Source organism: Marmota flaviventris, chromosome 7 (genome assembly GCF_047511675.1).
Source record: "Marmota flaviventris isolate mMarFla1 chromosome 7, mMarFla1.hap1, whole genome shotgun sequence".
NCBI lineage: Eukaryota > Metazoa > Chordata > Mammalia > Rodentia > Sciuridae > Marmota > Marmota flaviventris.
In genome coordinates this window covers 94,485,539-94,508,272 of record NC_092504.1, presented here as the reverse complement: position 1 = coordinate 94,508,272, position 22,734 = coordinate 94,485,539, and the positions used below count along the sequence as shown (strand labels likewise).

General features: G+C 36.0%; 1 protein-coding gene across 1 annotated transcript in view; it reads right to left on the bottom strand.

Moving 5' to 3' along the window:
- Manba (mannosidase beta) overlaps positions 1-22,734 on the bottom strand; it is a 111,194-nt gene that overhangs the window by 25,622 nt on the left and 62,838 nt on the right. Inside the window, exons 9-13 of the mRNA XM_027935438.2 lie at positions 19,244-19,361; positions 17,430-17,516; positions 12,864-13,031; positions 6,932-7,150; positions 3,736-3,900 (exon numbers count right to left, since the gene is read on the bottom strand). Coding sequence (XP_027791239.2) covers positions 3,736-3,900; positions 6,932-7,150; positions 12,864-13,031; positions 17,430-17,516; positions 19,244-19,361 — 757 coding nt within the window. The remainder of the gene's footprint in view (positions 1-3,735; positions 3,901-6,931; positions 7,151-12,863; positions 13,032-17,429; positions 17,517-19,243; positions 19,362-22,734) is intronic.

Genomic DNA, 22,734 nt, shown 5'->3' with positions numbered 1-22,734 from the left:
ATTATTTCTATCAGGTCTTTGAATGTGGTTTTAAGGGGGAAAATAAAGTAACAATAATAAAATGAACAACTACAAGAAGGAAAGATAACAAAAAACAACTGTAAAGGTTCCTCTCCTTTCTCACACACACAAATATGAATGACCTATTTTATAAATCAAAATATTTTCACAGAATGTTGACTATGAAAATCTTAAAAGAAGAACTGCAGGGGCTGGGGATGTGGCTCAAGCGGTAGCGCGCTCGCCTGGCATGCGTGCGGCCCGGGTTCGATCCTCAGCACCACATACAAACAAAGATGTTGTGTCCACCGAAAACTAAAAAATAAATATTAAAAGTTCTCTCTCTCTCTCTCTAAAAAAAAAAAAAAAGGATGAACTGCAACCCTTTCAAGGGACAGCTATTAGGGATAAAACATTGAAATTCTCTTCATCATTTCATTGCCTTCTAAAAATAATTATCCTCTGGCTCACCATTTTCTGCTGCAGTTCGTACCCAAGGATTTGTGTTTTCATACAGGATAAGATTAAGTTTGGATAAAACTTGGCACAATTTAGTAGGCTGCAGTGACACATGCCTTTAATCCCAAGGACTTAGGAGGCTGAAGCAAGAAGATTGCAATTTGAGACCAACCTCTGCAATTTAGTGAGGCCCTACGGACATAATAAGACCTTGTCTCAAAATAAAAACAAAGCTGGGGATGTGGCTCAGTGCTTAAGCCACCTGGGTTCAATCCCCAGTACCAAAAAATTGGTACAATTTTTGACGCTAAAATAGAAAAGATTGAAATTCAATCATGTTTAACAAAAACTTCTGATCTACTTCAGAGCAACCAATGATTGGAATTGAGTCTTACCTTCTTTTTGGGAACTTGAAATATACACAAGAAAAAACAGGTAAATAAGTATCAGTTTTAATATAATCTTAAGTGTGTGTAGTCACAGGTATATAATGCAAAATATTCAAACTTAAAAAGTAATATGGAGGGGCTGGGGTTGTGGCTCAGTGGTAGTGTGCTTGCCTAGCATGCATGAGGCACTGGGTTCAATTCTCAGCACCACATAAATGTAAAATAAAGATATTGTGTCTACCTAAAACTAAAAAATAAATATTTAATAACAACAATAAAAAAAAGTAATATGGAGCTGGGCATGGTGGGGCAAACCTGTAACCCCAGTGGCTCGGGAAGCTAAGGCAGGAGCATCATAAGTTCAAAGCCAGCCTCAGAGCTGGGGATGTGGCTCAAGCGGTAGCGTGCTCACCTGGCATGCGTGCGGCCCGGGTTCGATATTCAGCACCACATACAAACAAAGATGTTGTGTCCGCCGAAAACTAAACAATAAATATTAAAATAATTCTCTCTCTTAAAAAAAAAAAAAAAAGCCAGCCTCAGCAATGGTGAGGCACTAAGCAACTCAGTGAGACCCTGTCTCTAAATAAAATATAAAATAGGGCTGGGGATGTGGCTCAATGGTTGAGTGCCCCTGATTTCAATCCCCAGTACCAAAAAAAATAAAAAAAAGTAATATGGAAACATTAAGAAGAAAATACTATCCGATATTCAGTTTGGCAGTTTAACTTTCAAACTTAAACATAAATTTGCCATATAATTCAGCAATTCCACTTATACATTTATACAATTCCACTTATACATTTCCTAACCCCCCAAAGAAAGAAAAAATATGCCCATACAAAGATTCTTATATGAATATTTATAGCAGTATTACATAAAAGTCAAAAAGAGGAAACAGGGCTGGGGCTGTAGCTCAGTGGCAAAGCACTTGCCTAGTACATGTGAGGCACTGGGTTTGATCCTTAGTATCACATAAAAATAAATAAATAAAATAAAGGCATGTTGTCCATGTACAACTACAAAATTCTTTTTTAAAGTGGAAACAATCTAAATGTCCGTCAACTGAAATGAATGAACAAAATATGTATATCAATATAAAAGAATACTATTTGACAAAAAGAAGAAATGAAACACAATATACATATTCTAACAAACATAAGCTTCAAGAACATTTTCCTTGGTGAGAGAAGCCAGATACAAAAGACCACCTATTGTATGATTTCATTTGTCTGAAATGTCCAGAAAAGTCAAATCTAAAAAGAGAGAAAGCAGGTTTATATTTTCTTTGGGTCAGAGGCAAGAAAGAGGAGTGATTATACACAGGCATAAGGGATCTTTGGAGGATAACAAATATTCTGAAATTGGATCATGGTGATGGTTGCAAAACTCCATAAACATATAAAAAATCACATAATTGTACACTTACAACAAGAGAATTTTATGGTATGTCAAATATGCTGCTATTGAACTATTTTAAAAATATATCCAATAAGATGCAGACTGTCACAGCACAAATCTTTTTTAGATGTCTGTTGGTGAACATATGCACTTGTTTTTCTTAGGTACAAAGCTAGGAACAGAAATGCTCATTCAAAAGGAAAGCAAATATTTAACTTCAGTAGAAACTGCCTTAAATTTTGGCAAAGTGGTTAAACACATTTACACTCCCACTAACCATGTCTAAAATTTCCAGCTATTTTACTTCCTCACCAACAGTTGGTACTGTCAATTTTAAAAAAATTTAGCCATCCTGTTGGTTATGGTGAGGTATTCTGGTATGGCCTGAATTTGCATTTGCTTGGTCAAGGATGAGATTAAACACATCTTCATAAATGTATTGACTACTTGGGTATCTTTTTAGGTGAAGTGCCTGTTCAAGATTTCTGTTCGTTTTAAATGTTTTCCATCTCTTTCTTGCTTTATATAAGTTCTTCACTATGGATATCTTTGTTAGACATATATATAAATTGTGGTAGGAGAATAGCTCAACAGTGAAGCACTCACCCAGCATGCACAAGGCTCTAGGGTGGATCCCCAGTCATGCCAAATGAAAAAAATGATATATGAATTACAACCAGCAGTCCCCAATCATAACCTGCATTTTCTCTTAGTGACACTTTTTGTATTCAGAGGCCCATAAGAAGTACAATGTATCAGTATTTTCTTTTAGATTTAGTGCTTTGATGTCCTAAGAACTCTTTGCTTATCTCAAAGTCATGAAGATATTCCCCTATGTTTTCTTTTGGAAAATTTATTGTAGTGCCTTTCACATTTAAGTCTTTGGAGTTTTGTTTTTGTTGTTTGTTTATTTGTATGTTGTTTTTGGTGCTGAGATCAAACCCAGGGCCTTGGGCATGCTAAGCATTTTTTCTACCCCTGAGCTATACTCCAGCCACCATAATTGAATCTTTGATCAGTAATCAAATTCATTTTTACATGTGGAATCAAGGTTTGTTTATTTTCCCATGAAGATGTCCATTTGATAAAGCACTGCTTATTGATCAAATTATTTTCCTACTGAATTGCAATGGTATCATGGCTATAAATCAGGCAGCCATATTATGTATCTCTGGACCTGCTTGTGTTCCACTGTTGTTTTAGCTTTCAGAAATGATACCATCTTAGTTATTGAACCTTTATAGTAATCTTGAGCTAGGGAGCATTTTTATACACAATTTGTTTTAGAACTTCATAGACTCTTCCAAGAGAAACAAATACCCAAGTTAACTACGTCAAGTCTTTTGTATTATCATATGTATTGTGAAGAAAATATTGCTAGAATGAAAAACCTGAATATTTTCCACAGTATCAAACCTACCAAATCTACATGATCACTTATATTAACTACAGAAACCTGTTCAGCTTCACAATGAAAACAACCTACCTGCGTAATGTAGATGGTGTCTTTAAATTGACGTAAGGGGTCTGAGCTTTGGGGCAGTGTGAAATGAAGTCCAGCCTGATACAGCATTTCATTGTTGCCATGTTGATGATGTTGTCGATGAAAGGAAAAATTGCTCTTGTAAAACCAGTCCTTTTCAGATGAGACCTTTTGAATAAAAAAGGAGAGTTACAGATTGAGAAGTTAGGGGTAAAACTGCTTCTCTGTGAGCTCCTGACAAACCTGGAAAGCACTCTACACTCTGGGAAAGTGCTTAGGCTTTGCTCTGTGACTTTAATTTCATAAATGTTTTTGTCATCATGCTTGTTATTGGGAAAAACTATCCTTGTGCAAAGTAGAATTATAAAACCAGAATTTGACACTTAAAATCTCCCTTATTCTAACCTAGAAAGTTATGTCTTGGTATCTTTCCCCAAAACACTGCCTTATCAAAACATATTTCTGGTTTTTAAAACATTAATTATGTATATTTTAGAATATTATTTCATCTACTTAGGTAAACATAATTTTATGTTATTATTTTATCAAAACAGAATAATAAACTATAATCAACAGATTTAACAGAAATTGTCACAGTCCTTAAAAAGGAATATTGTAATACCACTATTACAATTATAAATGTTTTAAATGTTTTAGAGCTTGATCTTATTACTTATTCATTCCTCAGTGATTACAAAGCACAACTGGTAAACATGTATTGAATCTTGATAAAGACACAAACCAAACAATGACACACCTCTCCTCTAAAAATCAGAATTTTGTTAAGGCCTCTCTCCATAAACAGTGTGGGAACAACTAGCTACCCAAATGCAAAAAGTAAATCTAAACACCTACCTCATACACACAGAACAAAATCACTCACAACAAGTCATAGACCTAAATGCTAAAACTATAACATTTCTAGATGACAATATAGGTGTAAACCTTTGTCATTTGGATTTCTTAGCTATAATAGCAAAAACTCAAGAGATTGGTAAGTAGAACTTCATTAAAATCAAAAACTTTTTGTACTTTAAGTGCTCCCATCAAGTTAGTAAAATGATAACTCACACATTGGGAGAAAATATTTACAAATCATATATCTGATTAAAGAAAATCCATAATACAAAATCTCATAATGTAATAAGAGAAAGACAAATAACTCAATTTAAAAATGAACAAAGAATGTGAATGTATATTTCTCAAAGGAAGATATACAATGAAAAGAGTCTCTCTGGGCTCGGTGGCACACGCCTGTAATCCCAGTCACTCAGAAGGCTGAGACCGGAGGATCATGAGTTCAAAGCCAGCCTCAGTAAGGGCCACTCAGTGAGACCCTGTCTCTAAATAAAATACAAAATAGGGCTGGGGATGTGGCTCAACAGTTGAGTGTCCCTGGGTTCCATCCCTAGTACCAAAAAAAAAAAAAAAAAAGAAAGAAAGAAAGAGATGAAACTCAACAAAATCAACATCAAAGAAATGCAAAGTTTCTGTAAATGTATATTTCCAAGAAATGTTAAAAAAATGGAAAATAACAGGTGTTGGCAAGGATGCAGAAAAATTGCAGCCCTCATATATTGTTGGTAGGGATGTAAAATGGGGCAGTCACCACAGAAAATAACTTGTTAGTTCCTCAGAATATTAAACACTGAGTTATCATATGACTCAGCAATTCTACTCATAGGTACACACCCAGTGCAATAAAAAATGGGTTGACAAAGAAACATGTGCAGAACTATTCCATGCCAGCATTATTCATAATAGCCAAAAGATGAAAATAATACAAATGTCCACTAACAGAAAAACAGGTAAGCCAAATATAGAAAATCCATAAAACAGAATACTATTCAGCAATAAAAGAGTAATGACATACCAATACATGATACAATACGGATGAACTTTGAAAACATTATGGTAAGTCAAAGAAGCCAGTCTCAAAAGACCACATATTGTTTAACTCCAATTATATTAATTGTGCAGAATAGATTAATCTATAGACATAGACAATAGATTGGTGGTGCCTAAGGCTGGGGTAGGAGAGAGAGAGGACAGTGAAGAGTGGCTGTTAATGGATTCAGGGTTGCTTTTAAATGATGAAAGTGTTCTAAAATTGGATTGTGGTAATGATTTCAGAACTCTGAACATACTGAAGACCACTTAATTGTGCACATAAAAGTAATAGGAGTTATAATCTCCAAAATGATAATTTTAAGAACTTAGCTGGTTAAGTTAAAATAAAGGTTAAAGAAAAAAATGATTCTTTTCTTCTATTCATAATATGTATATTGTAAAGCAAGGAATTAAATCTCAGTAAAGATCTTTTTTTAAGAGTGAAATATTTTCCTGCAAACTGAATATATGTGTTATTGCATGTATATTCAGATTATTAGTGGGCTTATCTATTGTCTTAAATATAGAAATAATCTTAACTAGTATTGGTGTACACATTTATTCAGATATTTGTGATTATAATCATTTATTAAATATTTGTCAATATAATGATAAATGTGTTCTTTTTAAAAAAATAGTTCATTTTAAAAAAAAATTTTTAAAAAGAACACATACAAATCTGAAACAGAATCTTTAAGAACAGAGAGCATGGAAATCCATACTGAAAATCAAATATACTTGCATGAAGAAAGAGGAGAATGAAATGGGAAAGGAGGAGAAAAAAACTTAAAACTTAATAACATTAGACCAAGATTTATTTATCACACTCACCTTTCTTACTGTAGTGAAATATCTAGTTCTGAATCTCTATAAATGATAAAACAGCTATAGGATTAGAGAAAGAACAAGTAAGAGATACTTTCATGTGCAAGAAGAATTCAGACTTCAGTTTTCATTTAATTTTCAAATGCTCCTAAAGGAACATAATTAAAACTGATATGTAAAAACAAATCCCACCATTTTTTATAATTATAATGCATCAATTAAAAATGCAGGAATATGTGAAAAAATAAACAAAAAATACACAAAAATTAAGATACAGAAAAGTTATAATCTCCAAAATGATGATTATAAGAATTTAGCTATCCAAAAGTTGAAGGAAAAAAGTATTTTTCTTCCATCTTCTTCCTAAACTTTCATTTAAATAAGAAGTAGATTTCATTTGACCCTCTGAAGCACTGATCAGAAGCAACATATGTCCATAGTCTACTCTCCTGAATCACCATAAATCAAACAAATGATGGCTTACCGTCTGTAATGTACTGAAGGAAGGCCAGGACTGATATCCATACTCAGAGATGAATCTAGCTTTTGGGAAAACTTTCCAATCCCAGCAATCACTATGATAGTCATAAAAATGGACATCACCAAAATTCTTGCTGTTAGGGTCATGAGAGACCCAGCCTTCTGCAATGGACTCAGCTCCATTTGAAGGACTAGACGTTATAAAAGGACGACTCTTGTCCCTCTGAGTACAGAAATAAATTGGTTTTAAGGATAAGAATTTCATTTGATACAGTACAGATCATTTATTCTTTAAAAATACTATCAAGACCCAGAAATGCCAAGTAACTGATAGAAAATGAACAGGAATGATTTACCTCCTTCCCCAACAGTACCACTCTGCTTTTCCCAACCCTCTATATCCCTTTATAATTACATTTAACCTCATCCCCCACAACAGCTCTTGCTAATCTTTTCAATCACGTTTCACCTCTACTCTTATCCAGCATAGGTAGCATATAGTTGAGCACAGAGTTTATCAACTTTGGCACTATCGACATTTGGACTGGATATGTTGTGGAGATGTATGTGGAGGTGGGGGAGGTCTTATGTATTATAGGATATAGCAGCATTTCTGGCCTCCACCCACTAGATGCCAGTAGTACCTATTCTCACCCCACCCCCAAAAAATGTCTACAGACATTGCCAAAGGCTCCCTAGGGGCAGAATCACATGCACCTAGCACCTCAGGTTAAGAACAAAATCTATTGAGTCAGACACAATTGTATTTTAATTCCAAACCAGGATCTTAGTATGTGGGGACATGTCTAATGCTCAGTACTCCTACCTATAAAATGAGGAAAATGACAAACCCTTTTCATAGAGATACTATAAACAGTAAACGATTTATATGTGGATGAAATGACCAAGTGTCTACCAAAATTCATGTTCTCATTTCCATGATATAGAGCTGCCATTGGGAAAGGGTCTCCTAGTCTCACTGTATCTGTATGAGGCCATGTGCCTCGCCTTCATCCTTTTCCACCATTGCTGGGCAAGGGCCTAGGAGGTGGTATGACTGGAATATGGAAGAAGCTTGGACCTCTAGAAGACAGCTGCCTGCCAGTCAGGAGTAGCCCTTTTATAGCACTTGTGAGTAAAAAATGAAGTTTTCTCATGTAAGCCATTGAAATACTGTGCTGACTTGCTACAGTAGCTGGCAGGGGAGTACCTAATATGGTACCTAGCACACAGACAGAACTCAAAATGCGTAGCTACTATCGTCTCAATAGGTGAGTTCACTTTCTATTTCATTGAGAAGATTCATTCATGTAGCACCATTTGGTCAAGTGTTCATTGCGTGTGAGACATTTCTCAGGTCTGCAGAAAGAGGATTCATTTTGTCAAGTACTGATACGTCAAAGCTCTTCTGAGCTCTCTTTATGTGCCAGGCCTATAGTCCTTTGTCCTGGAGGTTCAGCAGGAACAGACATGGTGACTGGCCTCCTAGAATAATGGTCTGCAACCTAGAGTTGAAACTAGAAATTAAACAAGTAACTAATTATAAGTGTGATGAGTATTTTGAAGGAAAGGTTCACGGCTCTTGGGAAATCTAAAACATTGTAGAAGGTCAGTAAGGCTTCCTTGAACAACATTCAGAAAATAGTTTTCTCAATTTTTCTCCATTAGGCCACATTTTTTTGGTATATCCATTCATATTCTTTCCTTATTTGTTTTCTGACATAGAAAGAAATCTAACTACTTTTATTTGCCAGCCTGTCTTCTGATCATTTTTCAATTTCACTTTGGTTCTGTAGCCAATAAATTATTCTCCACTCTTTTTTTTTTTCTTTTTTGGTGGTGGGGGGGGTGGGTACCAGCAGTTGAACTCAAGGGCACTTGACCACTGAGCCACATCCCCAGCCCTATTTTGTATTTTATTAGAGACAGAGTCTCACTGAGTTGCTTAGCCCCTCACTAAATTGCTGAGGCTGGCTTTGAACTCGTGATCCTCCTGCCTCAGCCTCCTGAGCCACTGGGATTACAGGTTTGTGCCACCATGCCCAGCTTCCACTCTTTTTCTTTTAAAAAAAAAATTCTCTTCACTGCCATTTTCCTTCAGCTTCTTTAGGCCTCCTCTTGTCCTAATAAAAAGTTTCCTTCATCCCTTGTAGTCCCTCAGATTTCTCTACAACTCACTTATTCTTCAGCCCCTGATATTCAAGTCTTGATCATTCCACTCCACTGAAATTGTTTTCAAAAACTACCCATGAACTCCTACTCATCAAATGAAATAATCCTTTCAATCCCTAAGTAGCCCCTCTCTGGGGGGTATGAAAAGATGACCCTATCTACCTCCTGTTATTCCTGAAGCTCTCTCCACCCCTGGCTGCTCGTTCACTACTCTTTCACATCCTAGTTTCTTCCAACCTTCTGATTCTTCCTTCTCAAGCTAACCTCTCCATTCTCAGGTGGACACCGCTCTCCTTTTAACCTTTCCTTGTTCTACTCCCTCTCCCAAGGCACCTCCTCTCATCAGTGCTCTGATTACTCCCAGCTTCACCTCCACACATGACCTTGTATTCACTTCCACACTTACATTACCAATAACCAGCTCCACATCTCCACCTGCCCTGTCTGGCCAACATTTCAAATCCACCCTTTCAAAACAGAATCCCTTATTAACTAAACCAAACATTCAACTGTGCTTCCTACTTTGATTACTGGTACCCAAGTAGGACTCTCTCCTTTTCTCTTTCAATTCCTACATTCAGTCACTCTGAATAGCACCAACTCTACATTAAAATATTTTCCATCACCTAATTTCCAGTTCCCTGTCACCAGACTCTATTCCTAGGACCTCTATGACCTTGTGCATTGAATTTCTCTAACCCCTCCCCAATGTCATCATTTCTAAAATAAATATATTAGTTATATTATACAGTGCTTTTAAAAATTAAATACATAAATTATATGAAGCACTATATAATTAACATATTAATATGTAATAGCATCATCTAATGTAATTATTATAATTAGTGTATTAATGTCTGGCATATAACACATTCCCAGCAACTTGGAGTTCTCAGTTATTATAACTGATATATTCTAGGAAAACCTGGGTTGGATAAAGTTCACCCTCTCTCCCCAGATGTTCACTAGCTTGCTGTTTTCTACTGAATAAAGTTGTCCAGTATCTTAAAGTGACTCAAAGTCCTTCTATGACCTCCTTCCAGGCAGTCTTCTCTATCTTTGACTCCCCCACACAAATCCAAGACAAATCCACACGAATCTTTCTAGTGCTAGACATTGCTTCCTGTTTCCTAAACGTTCGTACCACACTTCCACATGAATCACATGTTAATTATTGTTTTAATGGCCTAAAATACCTACTGGATAGCCCTTTGCCTCAAAATTCTACTCTACCTTTAAGGTTTAGTTTGGATGTCACCTTTTACTTGAAAGCCTTCTCAGATTCTGCCAGTTAAAATCAGTGGCCCTTTCAAATAGTCTTCAGCATTTTGGAACTACATTTTTTATAGCACTTCTTTCACCTGTAAAACTGGTGGGTTTTTTGTTGTTGTTGTTTTTTCCTGTATCCTACTGACACAGTTTGATTAATCAAGCTCCATGAGATTAGGAGTATCCCCGCAGGGCTGGACTTGTGGCTCAGTGGTAGAGCACTTGCCTTGAATGTGTGAGCCACTGGGTTCGATCTTTAGCATCACATATATATATTAAAAAAAAAAAAAAAAAAAAAAAGGTCTATCAATAACTAAAAGAAATAAATAAAAAATTTTTTTAAAAAAGAGTATCCTCTCAGCATTGGGACTGAGGCTTTGCTCCTGGTAATAGGTATTCAGTACACATTTGTTGACTTAAAATATTATAAGGATGGTGGATGGTGAGATTATAATTCAAGTAATCTTGATTTTGATTTTGATCTTTTCTTTTCTTTTTTCTCTCTCTCTCTCTCTCTCTCTCTCTCTCTCTCTCTCTCTCTCTGTTTTTGTACCAGGAATTGAACCCAGGGGCACTTAACCACTGAATCACTTCCCCTCCCACCTTTTTATTTTTTATTTTGAGAGAGGGTCTCACTAGGTTGCTTGAGGCCTTGCTAATTTGCTGAAACTGGCCTTGAACTTGCAATCCTTCTGCCTCAGTCTCCTGAGTTGCTAGAATTACAGGCATATGCCACTCAGATTCTTGAACAATTTGATAAACAGAGCCAGTGAGTAAAATTACTAATGGGCTTCTGCCTAAAAATATCTGCTTTGATGATGTATTATAAGTTGCCCCCACTTACAAATCAGTTATTACTGAGGCATATTTTTTTCCTCCAAATTCACAGATGATCTCCCTCTAGATCATGATGTTGAATGCTTACTTAGACCACCAGATAGCATAAGATAAAGAAAAAAGGCATGAACAGAATGTGTGATGTCCAAAGGAAACTAATCATTACAGTGTAAATGGGTCATTTATAGCAGTTCTTACATATCTTATGTTTGATAGAAATAAAAACAGTAATTACTATATAGCATTTAGTTCTGTCCATCTTCAAAGAAGTTTTCAGATATCAATTATGACTCACAACTCATTTTAGGATAAGTTAATCCTTGTGGGAAAGGCATTATATTTCCAATTCAGAGGTGAAGAAGAGATACACAGATGCTCACTTTTCTAAGATTAAGCAATTTCCCCAAGACAATAAGTGACCCAGACAGAATTTTGAGTATTAGTGCTTAATCACTATACTATAAGATCTATTTATTAGGGCTGGAGTTATGGCTCAGCCGTAGAGTGCTTGCCTCGCACATGTGAGGCACTAGGTTCCTCAGCACCACATAAAAATAAATAAAGATATTGTGTCCATCTTAAAAAAAAAATCCACTTCTTATATCTATCAGATATGAAAAACATAATCACTGTGAGTAATAAGATTATAAAATAAATGGTCTAAAAATATCAATTAAAACTTATACCATCACATTTTGTGAATAGAAAAGTTCTTCATGACACATACTTAATATATCAAGTAAACCATAAATTTGAACCTATGTTTTTCATAAGTGCTCACTTAAGTTTCTTATTATAAATGGGATAGTACCATACTGGGCATATTAAGATGCTAATATGATATATCATTTAAAAAATATCCTTTTTCAGATTGCTTCAGGACATATTATAATTACAGATACAAAATTATAAAGGTAACCAGGTTATTGAATCACATGTTAAACATTAAAGTTTAAAAAAAATTTTAAAAAACTCTTAAAAGCATTCTTGAAAAAAATGCTGCCTCCTCCTCCTATAAAAAAGGCCAACTTCTATTAACATGCCTATTGGACAAACAGTGGTCTAAATAGAACCATCATAGAGGAAGGGCTCTACGATGAGACTGGGAACAAGATATTGCCTCTCCCTGTACCCTTAAATCACATACCAACATATTCATATATGATATATACCAAATTCTGTGTTAATATTGTGAATACAGAATTTTAGACTGGGCATGTCAATAAATCATCTAATCTAGAGATTCTAAATGTGTAGGGATCCATGGATAGACTCCAAAGAGTCAGTGACAACCAGAAATTTGTCATAGTTTTGTTTGTTTGTTTTAGGGCAGTGCCAAACTCAGGGACTCACACTCACTAGGCAAGCACACTCTACCACTGAGCTATATCCCCAACCCCAGGCACCTGCAACTTGCAAACACCCTATAGGTTACATATGAAGGGTTCCATAGACAAGTTTATCCTCAAATAAGTCTACATTCAATCCACAAATGTTTTCATATGCTTCAGAATTACAATGAAATATTCTGTATTCAAGTGATACTACTTTTTAAAATACTACTGCTCTAAAAGGGGGCATAAAATATATTATACCAATATTCAAACATTCATTTTAAAAAAATCTTCAATTCTACTGCATTATAAGCCACTACTTACTGACAAGACGATCTTTCTGATGTTTGACACATAGAGTGCCACATAGTCTTGTATGTAGACTGGTAGATCAGTTATTTTCACATTATACCAATTCATCATCAGTGCTATTTCATTTTCATTATTGCCACTCCATACGATGATAGAGGGATGAGACTTCAGTCTCCTGACCTGAAATGTAAGAAAACTTAAAAATAATCTTCCAATACTTAACATAAAAGACTCAGAGCTATAATTATTCAGAAAATTATAGCTACTGCATTTTGGCACACAAATTCTTCTGTGCCAGGGAACTCATTAGAAAATTGTCAGTCATGTTAGCTGTGGGAATACATTTTAAGAATTCTCTGAGATTCTTTGTGTCTAGATTTATTACACACTGATAAGGCAGTAATCCTTTCTCTCTGCCATACAAAAACTGAAGAAAATATAATCCTTTTTTAAAAAAAAGAAAGCAGATAAAGAAATAGACCTGATCATTATCTGAATTGCCATGAAAAGGTTCCAAGAATCACAAAAGGCAAGAGACATTACATTACAGGGGTTAGTTCTCAGGAGCAAGCTGAAGTTTTGTATGAAGAAACAAATGAAGGAGACCAAGCACTATCACTGCAAGAGGGACAGAGGTTCCCCTGCTGCCTCTTAAAAATAACTAGAAGAGAGAACTCAGGCTACAAACACAAAGTGAGGCTGAGAAGATAGAAATGTTCGTGACCCTGATTTGATCAGTATATATTGAACACATGGATTGAGATATCACACTGTGCCCCATAAATATGTACAATTAATATGTTAATAAAAAATATTCTGGTTTAAGGAAATGGAAATGCTAACCACCCTGATTTGATCATTACACACTGCATACATTCATCAAATTATCATATTGTTCCCCATAAATTTGTATAACAAAAAATAATTTTTTAAGTTAAGAAAACCAGAAAGAGAACTAGAGAAGATGATACAAAGAGAGTGAGTACTAGAGGGATTCTGGAAGTAAAAGACATGCAGGTGGAAAACAGGTTAGAGAATGTCTCCTGAAAGAGCTCTCAATGTCATGTATTAAGACATCAACTAAGGTTTAATAAGCTACTGAATATACCTAAATACAAAAGAAGATGTCAGAGAGTCTGTCTGAAAACACTGCCAGATGGGAGCAATAGGGCCAGTAGGAGCTGGGCCCACCTGGGCCAGCCCTAAGTAAAGGCAAAAGGATCCAGATCTGTTATGCTAAGGACAGACATGAGCATGCCTCTGTCTTCTGACATACTGGGCCATGTGCCCCAGCATAGGTGGGCACTTTGATGTCCTTGAAAATGGGAATGAGTCGATGGTCAAGAGAAATTCCTCAGAAATATGTTTTGACACTACTACCTTATTGATATAAAACCTTCTCTTTCACTGTGATGGACCATTACCACAAGAAGCTGTGAAACTCAGATAAATGTAACAGCAGCATAGTGTATATGAAAGAGATATGCTTCATTTAAAAAAAATTAAAAGCTTTGTGTTTTCTAAAGCAACTCTGTAAACAGTACAGCATTTTCCCTTTTTGCAACAGTACATGTTGCAAAGTGAGAGCTGCTATCAACTGTGACAGGCAGATTTATGATGCTGATGAAAACACACACACACACACACAAAAAATATCCCAAAGAGGCAAAAAGCTTCCATGACTCGGTGTCACAGACACCCTTCCACTGACTTTTATGGTAAGTCTTACCCCTAATAAATTTTAACAAGCTTTACCTAAAATGGTTCTTTCTTCAATAAAACAAAAAGAACCGAAGGTACATAGATGTTATAGCTTGTGTAACTATGATTAATATTTTAAAAGTTATACATGCATGCATCCATCCATCCAGCTATCCATTCAATGAATAATCCTGCCAGGGAGAAGGGATATAGAGGGAAACCAACCACAGGCTTCAGGGAGATGACGATCTTATAGGGGCAACAAAACCCGGAACAAGTGTGTTTGAATCACCAAGGGCAAATGAGGGTGTCCTAATCTAGATTTAAGGATTTAGAAGGGTTTTTCCCAGAGAAAGTTATGCTCAAAGTAAGAAGGGCCCAATGAGGTGGTCCACCAGGAAGGGGAGGAGAGATGTGGTAAGACACAGAGAGGAAGAGGGAGATCGTGTTTGAAGAGGTTGGAGACATGGGCAGGGACAGAATCCCCCATGCTGAAGATCTTTAATTTTACCCTGAGAACAACAAGAAGCCTCTGGAGGGCTCTTAGCAAGCAAAGGATGCAACATGCACTTTTTAAACCTTTAATTTAAAAATTAAACAGCCACAGAAAACAATCCTGATGTAATGAATCAGGCCATTACCCTTATAACCATTGCCCAGACCAAGCAGCAAACTCTCCCCCAGAGCCCTCCACATACCTCTTCCTAGTCATAGACCCTTCCTCCTGACAAAGTAACCTCTATCTTGAGTGTTACAGTAGTCATTTCTGTGCATTTCTTTATGGTTTTCCACCGAATACATCTGCAGATATCATCTTATAAACAAATTTTAATATATTGAATGGATTTCAATCCATTGACATTCTTATCCTTTTTGAATCTCAAATTTTCCTACTTTTGATTGGTTAGTCTCTTCAAAGTCCTTTTGACTTTGATAACTTCCTTGTTATCTGTATGTCAAGATAGACCAGGATCAAGATTCTGAGCAGGAGTGTGGTACCACTCAATGCGTGTTGGAAGGATGACCTTGGCATTTCTGCTGAGAATTCACTCACACTGGGAGAGACCCATGCTAAAGACATTAACTAGAAAACAAATGCCAATTGTAGAGAAGAGAAAAAATGAGAATTTGAACTAGTGTAGTAAGTATAAGGCTGAGAAGTTAAGTATAAATACTGTTCATTTACATATATTATGCCATTTAATCTTCAAAATGGCTTTATGAGAAGAATAAAATCATTCCAGCTTTACAGACTGCAAGATTGGGGCTCAAGCAGTAAATCAACCTCCCTACAGTGGCAGGTTGACTTTTAAAGAAGAAACCAAAACACTTATTCTTTGTATATCACCATTGCAAAAGAAAAGAAAATCTAGAAGATAATTGGACATGAGAAGCTGAAAACAGAGTCAGAAATAACCTATAGTATCTTTACCTGAAGTTACTGAAAAAATGAATGCTTCCTCCTTTGAGGAAAACAGAGCATTATAAAATCTACTCGGTATGTCTGTATAGTCTTGTAAAATCTAGAAAGTAGACGTGATATCCTGATCTAGTGATCATCTTTTATAAATACCAGTGGACCACTCCAGCGAATGTTTCAGTAGTATTTGGCTAACATATTACAATACATTTTATATGTATTGTAATATGTTAGCCAAATATATTCACAAGTTCTTAGCTATGTGGGGAGTACAAGTTCAAGCTCTGTTCATTTGGATAAAGGGGAGTACATTATGATTCAGAATTTTCTTATATTGCCAAGAATGCCCCACTGAGTTTACATGGCAACTTAAGATCCAGGAGATAGGTAAAGTAATGTAAACTGGGTTTCAAAGCATAATCACCCCCTAAACAGATCTTCCTGCAAAAAATAAGTATATTCAGCATATACTGATCAACCTCCAATCTGTAGCTAAAATTATCAGTTGATGACATTATAATAGATAGCATTCTTTAAAAAAAAAAAAAAAGAGAGATTCCAGGATAATTAGATATTTCTGCTCCAGACCTCAAATCCCCCATTTCTCTAGGAAGCTTTGCCCTATCTTTCACAGTACTGGGGATTCAACCAGAACCTTGAGTATGTTAGGTTGGTATGGAAGTGCTCTACCACTGGGCTATACCCCAGTCCAACATTAAGACATTTTCGTCTTTATCTTCTCTTCCTCCTCTTCCTTTTTTTTTTTTTCTTTTTTCTTTTAAGACAGGGTCTCACTGTGCTGTGGCTGTGTAACTGGCTTTGAATTCCTGGGTTCAAGCAGTCCTCCTGTTTCAACGTCCCAAGTAACTAGAACTATAGGAGCATACCATCGTGCCAGCAGCCGCCTTTCTCTCTTATAGAAAAGATTATTTCAATACAAGGATACTTGATACTACTAGGCTGGCTACTGTTTGTAGGCCTTTTCAGTGGACTGAGCTAGTATATTATCACTTCCTTGCATTTCTGTATCTATAAGTGTAAGTGTGTATATGTGGAATACAAAAGAAATCAGAGTCAATTATTTTCTATTTTTGAAATTGAACGGAGCAATTCAAAAAATGACAACATTTGTTGAGGTAGGAAAAACTGCAGAAGCAAGATTAGGGGAAGGGATATAAGTTTGGTTTGGACATGTTACATTTGAGATGCCTCTAAAACTTCCAATCAGAGGCTCAGGTAGACAGCAAAAAACTTAGCACAGGACATAAATCTGAAAGTTGTCAGCAAATAGGCAGTGTTAAAGTCATGACTGGGTGGTCCACCTAGGGACTCGATTATCTGACTGATTTTTCACAGGATTTAATAAGGAACAACAAAATGAAATGGGGAGAGAAATTTACAAAAGGCAAAACTAAAACATAAGCATTTTCTCTTTTCTTGCAATAGTAATAACATACCTGGTGAGCAACTTCTTTTGCCACTGAATACATGAAGCTCTGTTCATTTGGATAAAGGGCACAGGCAAACATAAAATCCTGCCATACCTAGCAAATAAAAGGCAATAAAATACTTCTGTAAATTAAAGCACACAGAAAAAAAAAAAGTCTTCAGTTTGAACTTGGGGGGTTATCCTTCATATAAATGAGAAATCAGGTTGGCTGATGAATGTGACCATTTGAGCCCTGCTGTGCCTAAAAGCTCTGGCACATCTAGGACTTTTCAGAGCTCCACAAAAGTTGTCCAAAACCTGAAAAGAGAAAATGTTAGGTAGGTAGGGAAAAAAAAAGAGAATTCAAAAGAGGAAATAATACACGTTGGGGGAAAACAAAATGAAGCTTTCCCAAAATTCTTCTAATTCCTAACTCTTTTTCATTTTCATCAAAAATTTGAGATACTCCATGGTTAAAAGAGGGATACTCTGTGATTAAAAACCAGACTTCACTTATAAAGGAATTAATGTTTGATGGCCAAGAGGATTACTACATGCCCACTTCAATATTGGAACCATGAAGACCTTTCCTCGGAAGGCTGCATGATGAAGTGGTTAAAAGCCCAACCCCCAAGCCATTTGCCTTACTCAGAACTTTGATTCTACTATATACAGGCAATTGCATTTGATCAAGGTGTATAACCTCTCCATGTGTCAGTTTCCTTATCTGTAAATGGGGGTAGAGAATAATAGCAAATACCTCATTGGTTGGGTATGAAGATAGAATAAAATAATATATGCAGAGCACTTAGACCAATGCCTGGCACTCAGTGAATATTACAGAATATTGTCATCAATATCATCATCATTATTATTATGTCCTACTCTTCTATGATGTTTTGTATATCTGATAACTGTAACATTAGAACTGAAACTATATACACTTAGCCCTCCATATTTATGGATTCTATATCTAGGAATTCAGCCAACTACCAACCAAATATGTTTTTAAAAAATCATATTTATACTGAACATGTACAGACTTTTTGTTTTTGTCTTTATTCCCTAACCAATCTAGTGTGACAACTATTTATATAGCACTCACATTGTATTTGGTATTTTAAGATCAGAGACATGTCAAAGTATATAGGAGGATGCACAGGTTATATGCAAATACTCCACTACTTTATATATGGAACCTGGAGTATTTATGGATTTTAGTATCCATAGGATTCTGGAATCAGTACCCTACAGACACCAAGGGATGATTGCATTTCCTTTGCTCTCACTCACCATTGCAAGACATGCTGACAGTACTTCCATAACAACATTAATTTTATTATTTTTTTTAAATATTTTATTTTTTAGTTGTAGTTGGACACAATACCTTTATTTCACTTGTTTATTTTTGTATGTGGTGCTGAGGATCGAACCCAGGGTCTCGCACGTGCAAGGCGAGCACTCTACGGCTGAGCCACAACCCCAGCCCTATTATTTTGCTTCTCTCTGGGACTAGTCAGTGCTCCTTAAAGTTAAATTATTTATATATTTTATTTTATTAAGCATACTTACATATGACAAAGAAAATATACATAGATACATACATAGATATAACCAATATATACAATACTTATTATTTTAAAATAATTAGGTAATCCTGATATTTGCCATCAACAATGGCTCTGGGTTTACAAGATGTCATGTACTCCTTTGGCCAAAATGGAACATTATACCAGGCTCTGAAAAAAGAAGTAAGGCGTAATAATATCCACTCAGAACACTGGAAGACAAACTGAGGACACAGTAACCTATCAATATATAAAAATGCTATCAACTACTCACCATTATCCCTAGTTCATCACAGAGTTCATAGAACTTATCCTGCTCATAAATGCCTCCTCCCCACACCCGAAGAACATTCATGTTAGCATCCACAACAGACTGCAAAAGGAGCCGTAACCTGCAGGAGAAAGGTAGAAAGTAATTTAATTTAGATACTTTGGAATATTAAGAAAAAAATTTAAAAACATTTTTAAATCTCTGTTAGAAAAACACACCTTAAAATCACAATAATTTGGATATAAATCTAAATAAAGAAAGTGAAGTAAATATTTACTTCTAGATAATATATAATTTACATGTAACCACATAAAGCAAACAAACTTTGAAAAATATGGACATCTTTCCTTTCTAAATATTCAGTAATGTTACACTATTTTTTAAAGCTAATTTTTGTTTTGTATTTATTCCTACAGAAAAAAATTGCGATGTAAAACTTAGAAAGTTCACTTATTTTATTTTATTTTTTTTTTTTTTTTTTTTTAATTTTTTATTGTTGGCTGTTCAAAACATTACATAGTTCTTGATATATCATATTTCACAATTTGATTCAAGTGGGTTATGAGCTCCCATTTTTACCCCATATACAGATTGCAGAATCACGTCAGTTACACATCCATTGATTTACATATTGCCATACTAGTGTCTGTTGTATTCTGCTGTCTTTCCTATCCTCTACTATCCCCCCTCCCCTCCCCTCCCCTCCCCTCCCCTCTTCTCTCTCTGCCCCCTTTACTGACATTCGTTTGTCCCCCTTGTATTATTTTTCCCCTTCCCCTCACTTCCTCTTGTATGTACTTTTGTATACCTCTGAGGGTCTCCTTCCATTTCCATGCATTTTCCCTTCTCTCTCCCTTTCCCTCCCACCTCTCATCCCTGTTTAATGTTAATCTTCTTCTCATGCTCTTCGACCCTACTCTGTTCTTAGCTACTCTCCTTATATCAAAGAAGACATTTGACATTTGTTTTTTAGGGATTGGCTAGCTTCACTTAGCATAATCTGCTCTAATGCCATCCATTTCCCTGTAAATTCTATGATTTTGTCATTTTTTAATGCAGAGTAATACTCCATTGTGTATAAATGCCACATTTTTTTTATCCATTCATCCATTGAAGGGCATCTAGGTTGGTTCCACAGTCTAGCTATTGTGAATTGTGCTGCTATGAACATCGATGTAGCAGTGTCCCTGTAGCATGCTCTTTTTAGGTCTTTAGGGAATAGACCGAGAAGGGGAATAGCTGGGTCAAATGGTGGCTCCATTCCCAGCTTTCCAAGAAATCTCCATACTGCTTTCCAAATTGGCTGCACCAATTTGCAGTCCCACCAGCAATGTACAAGTGTACCCTTTTCCCCACATCCTCGCCAGCACTTGTTGTTGTTTGACTTCATAATGGCTGCCAATCTAACTGGAGTGAGATGGTATCTTAGGGTGGTTTTGATTTGCATTTCTCTGACTGCTAGAGATGGTGAGCATTTTTTCATGTACTTGTTGATTGACTGTATGTCCTCCTCTGAGAAGTGTCTGTTCAGGTCCTTGGCCCATTTGTTGATTGGGTTGTTTGTTCTCTTATTGTCTAATTTTTTGAGCTCTTTGTATACTCTGGATATTAGGGCTCTATCTGAAGTGTGAGGAGTAAAGATTTGTTCCCAGGATGTAGGCTCTCTATTTACCTCTCTTATTGTATCTTTTGCTGAGAAAAAACTTTTTAGTTTGAGTAAGTCCCATTTGTTGATTCTAGTTATTAACTTTTGTGCTATGGGTGTCCTATTGAGGAATTTGGAGCCCGACCCCACCGACTGTAGATCGTAGCCAACTTTTTCTTCTATCAGACGGCGTGTCTCTGCTTTGATATCAAGCTCCTTGATCCATTTTGAATTAACTTTTGTGCATGGCGAGAGAAAGGGATTCAGTTTCATTTTGTTGCATATGGATTTCCAGTTTTCCCAGCACCATTTGTTGAAGATGCTATCCTTCCTCCATTGCATGCTTTTAGACCCTTTATCAAATATAAGATAGTTGTAGTTTTGTGGATTGGTTTCTGTGTCCTCTATTCTGTACCATTGGTCCACCCGCCTGTTTTGGTACCAGTACCATGCTGTTTTTGTTACTATTGCTCTGTAATATAGTTTGAAGTCTGGTATCGCTATACCGCCTGATTCACACTTCCTGCTTAGCATTGTTTTTGCTATTCTGGGTCTTTTATTTTTCCATATGAATTTCATGATTGCTTTCTCTATTTCTACAAGAAATGCCGTTGGGATTTTGATTGGCATTGCATTAAACCTATAGAGAACTTTTGGTAATATCGCCATTTTGATGATGTTAGTTCTGCCTATCCATGAACAGGGTATATTTTTCCATCTTCTAAGATCTTCTTCTATTTCTCTCTTTAGGGTTCTGTAGTTTTCATTGTATAAGTCTTTCACCTCTTTTGTTAGGTTGATTCCCAAGTATTTTATTTTTTTTGAAGATATTGTGAATGGAGTGGTTGTCCTCATTTCCATTTCAGAGGATTTGTCGCTGATATACAGGAATGCCTTTGATTTATGCGTGTTGATTTTATATCCTGCCACTTTGCTGAATTCATTTATTAGCTCTAATAGTTTCTTTGTAGACCCTTTTGGGTCTGCTAGGTATAGAATCATGTCATCTGCAAATAGTGATAATTTAAGTTCTTCTTTTCCTATTTTGATGCCTTTAATTTCTTTCGTCTGTCTAATTGCTCTGGCCAGTGTTTCGAGAACTATGTTGAACAGAAGTGGTGAGAGAGGGCATCCCTGTCTTGTTCCAGATTTTAGAGGGAATGCCTTCAATTTTTCTCCATTCAGAATGATGCTAGCCTGAGGCTTAGCATAGATTGCTTTTACAATATTGAGGTATGTTCCTGTTATCCCTAGTTTTTCTAGAGTTTTGAACATGAAGGGATGCTGTACTTTGTCGAATGCTTTTTCCGCATCTATCGAGATGATCATATGGTTCTTATTTTTAAGTCTATTGATGTGGTGAATAACATTTATTGATTTCCTTATATTGAACCAGCCTTGCATCCCAGGGATGAATCCTACTTGATCATGGTGCACAATTTTTTTGATGTGCCTTTGTATCCGAGTGGCCAGAATTTTATTGAGGATTTTTGCATCTAGGTTCATTAGAGATATTGGTCTGTAGTTTTCTTTCTTTGAAGTGTCTTTGTCTGGTTTAGGTATCAGGGTGATGTTGGCCTCGTAGAATGAATTTGGAAGTTCTCCCTCTTTTTCTATTTCCCGAAGTAGCTTGAAAAGTATTGGTATTAGTTCCTCTTTAAAGGTTTTGTAAAACTCTGCTGTATACCCATCCGGTCCTGGGCTTTTCTTAGTTGGTAGTCTTTTGATGGTTTCTTCTATTTCCTCAATTGATATTGGTCTGTTTAGGTTGTCTATATCCTCCTGACTCAATCTGGGAGATCATATGACTTAAGAAATTTATCTATGCCTTCACTATCTTCTAATTTAT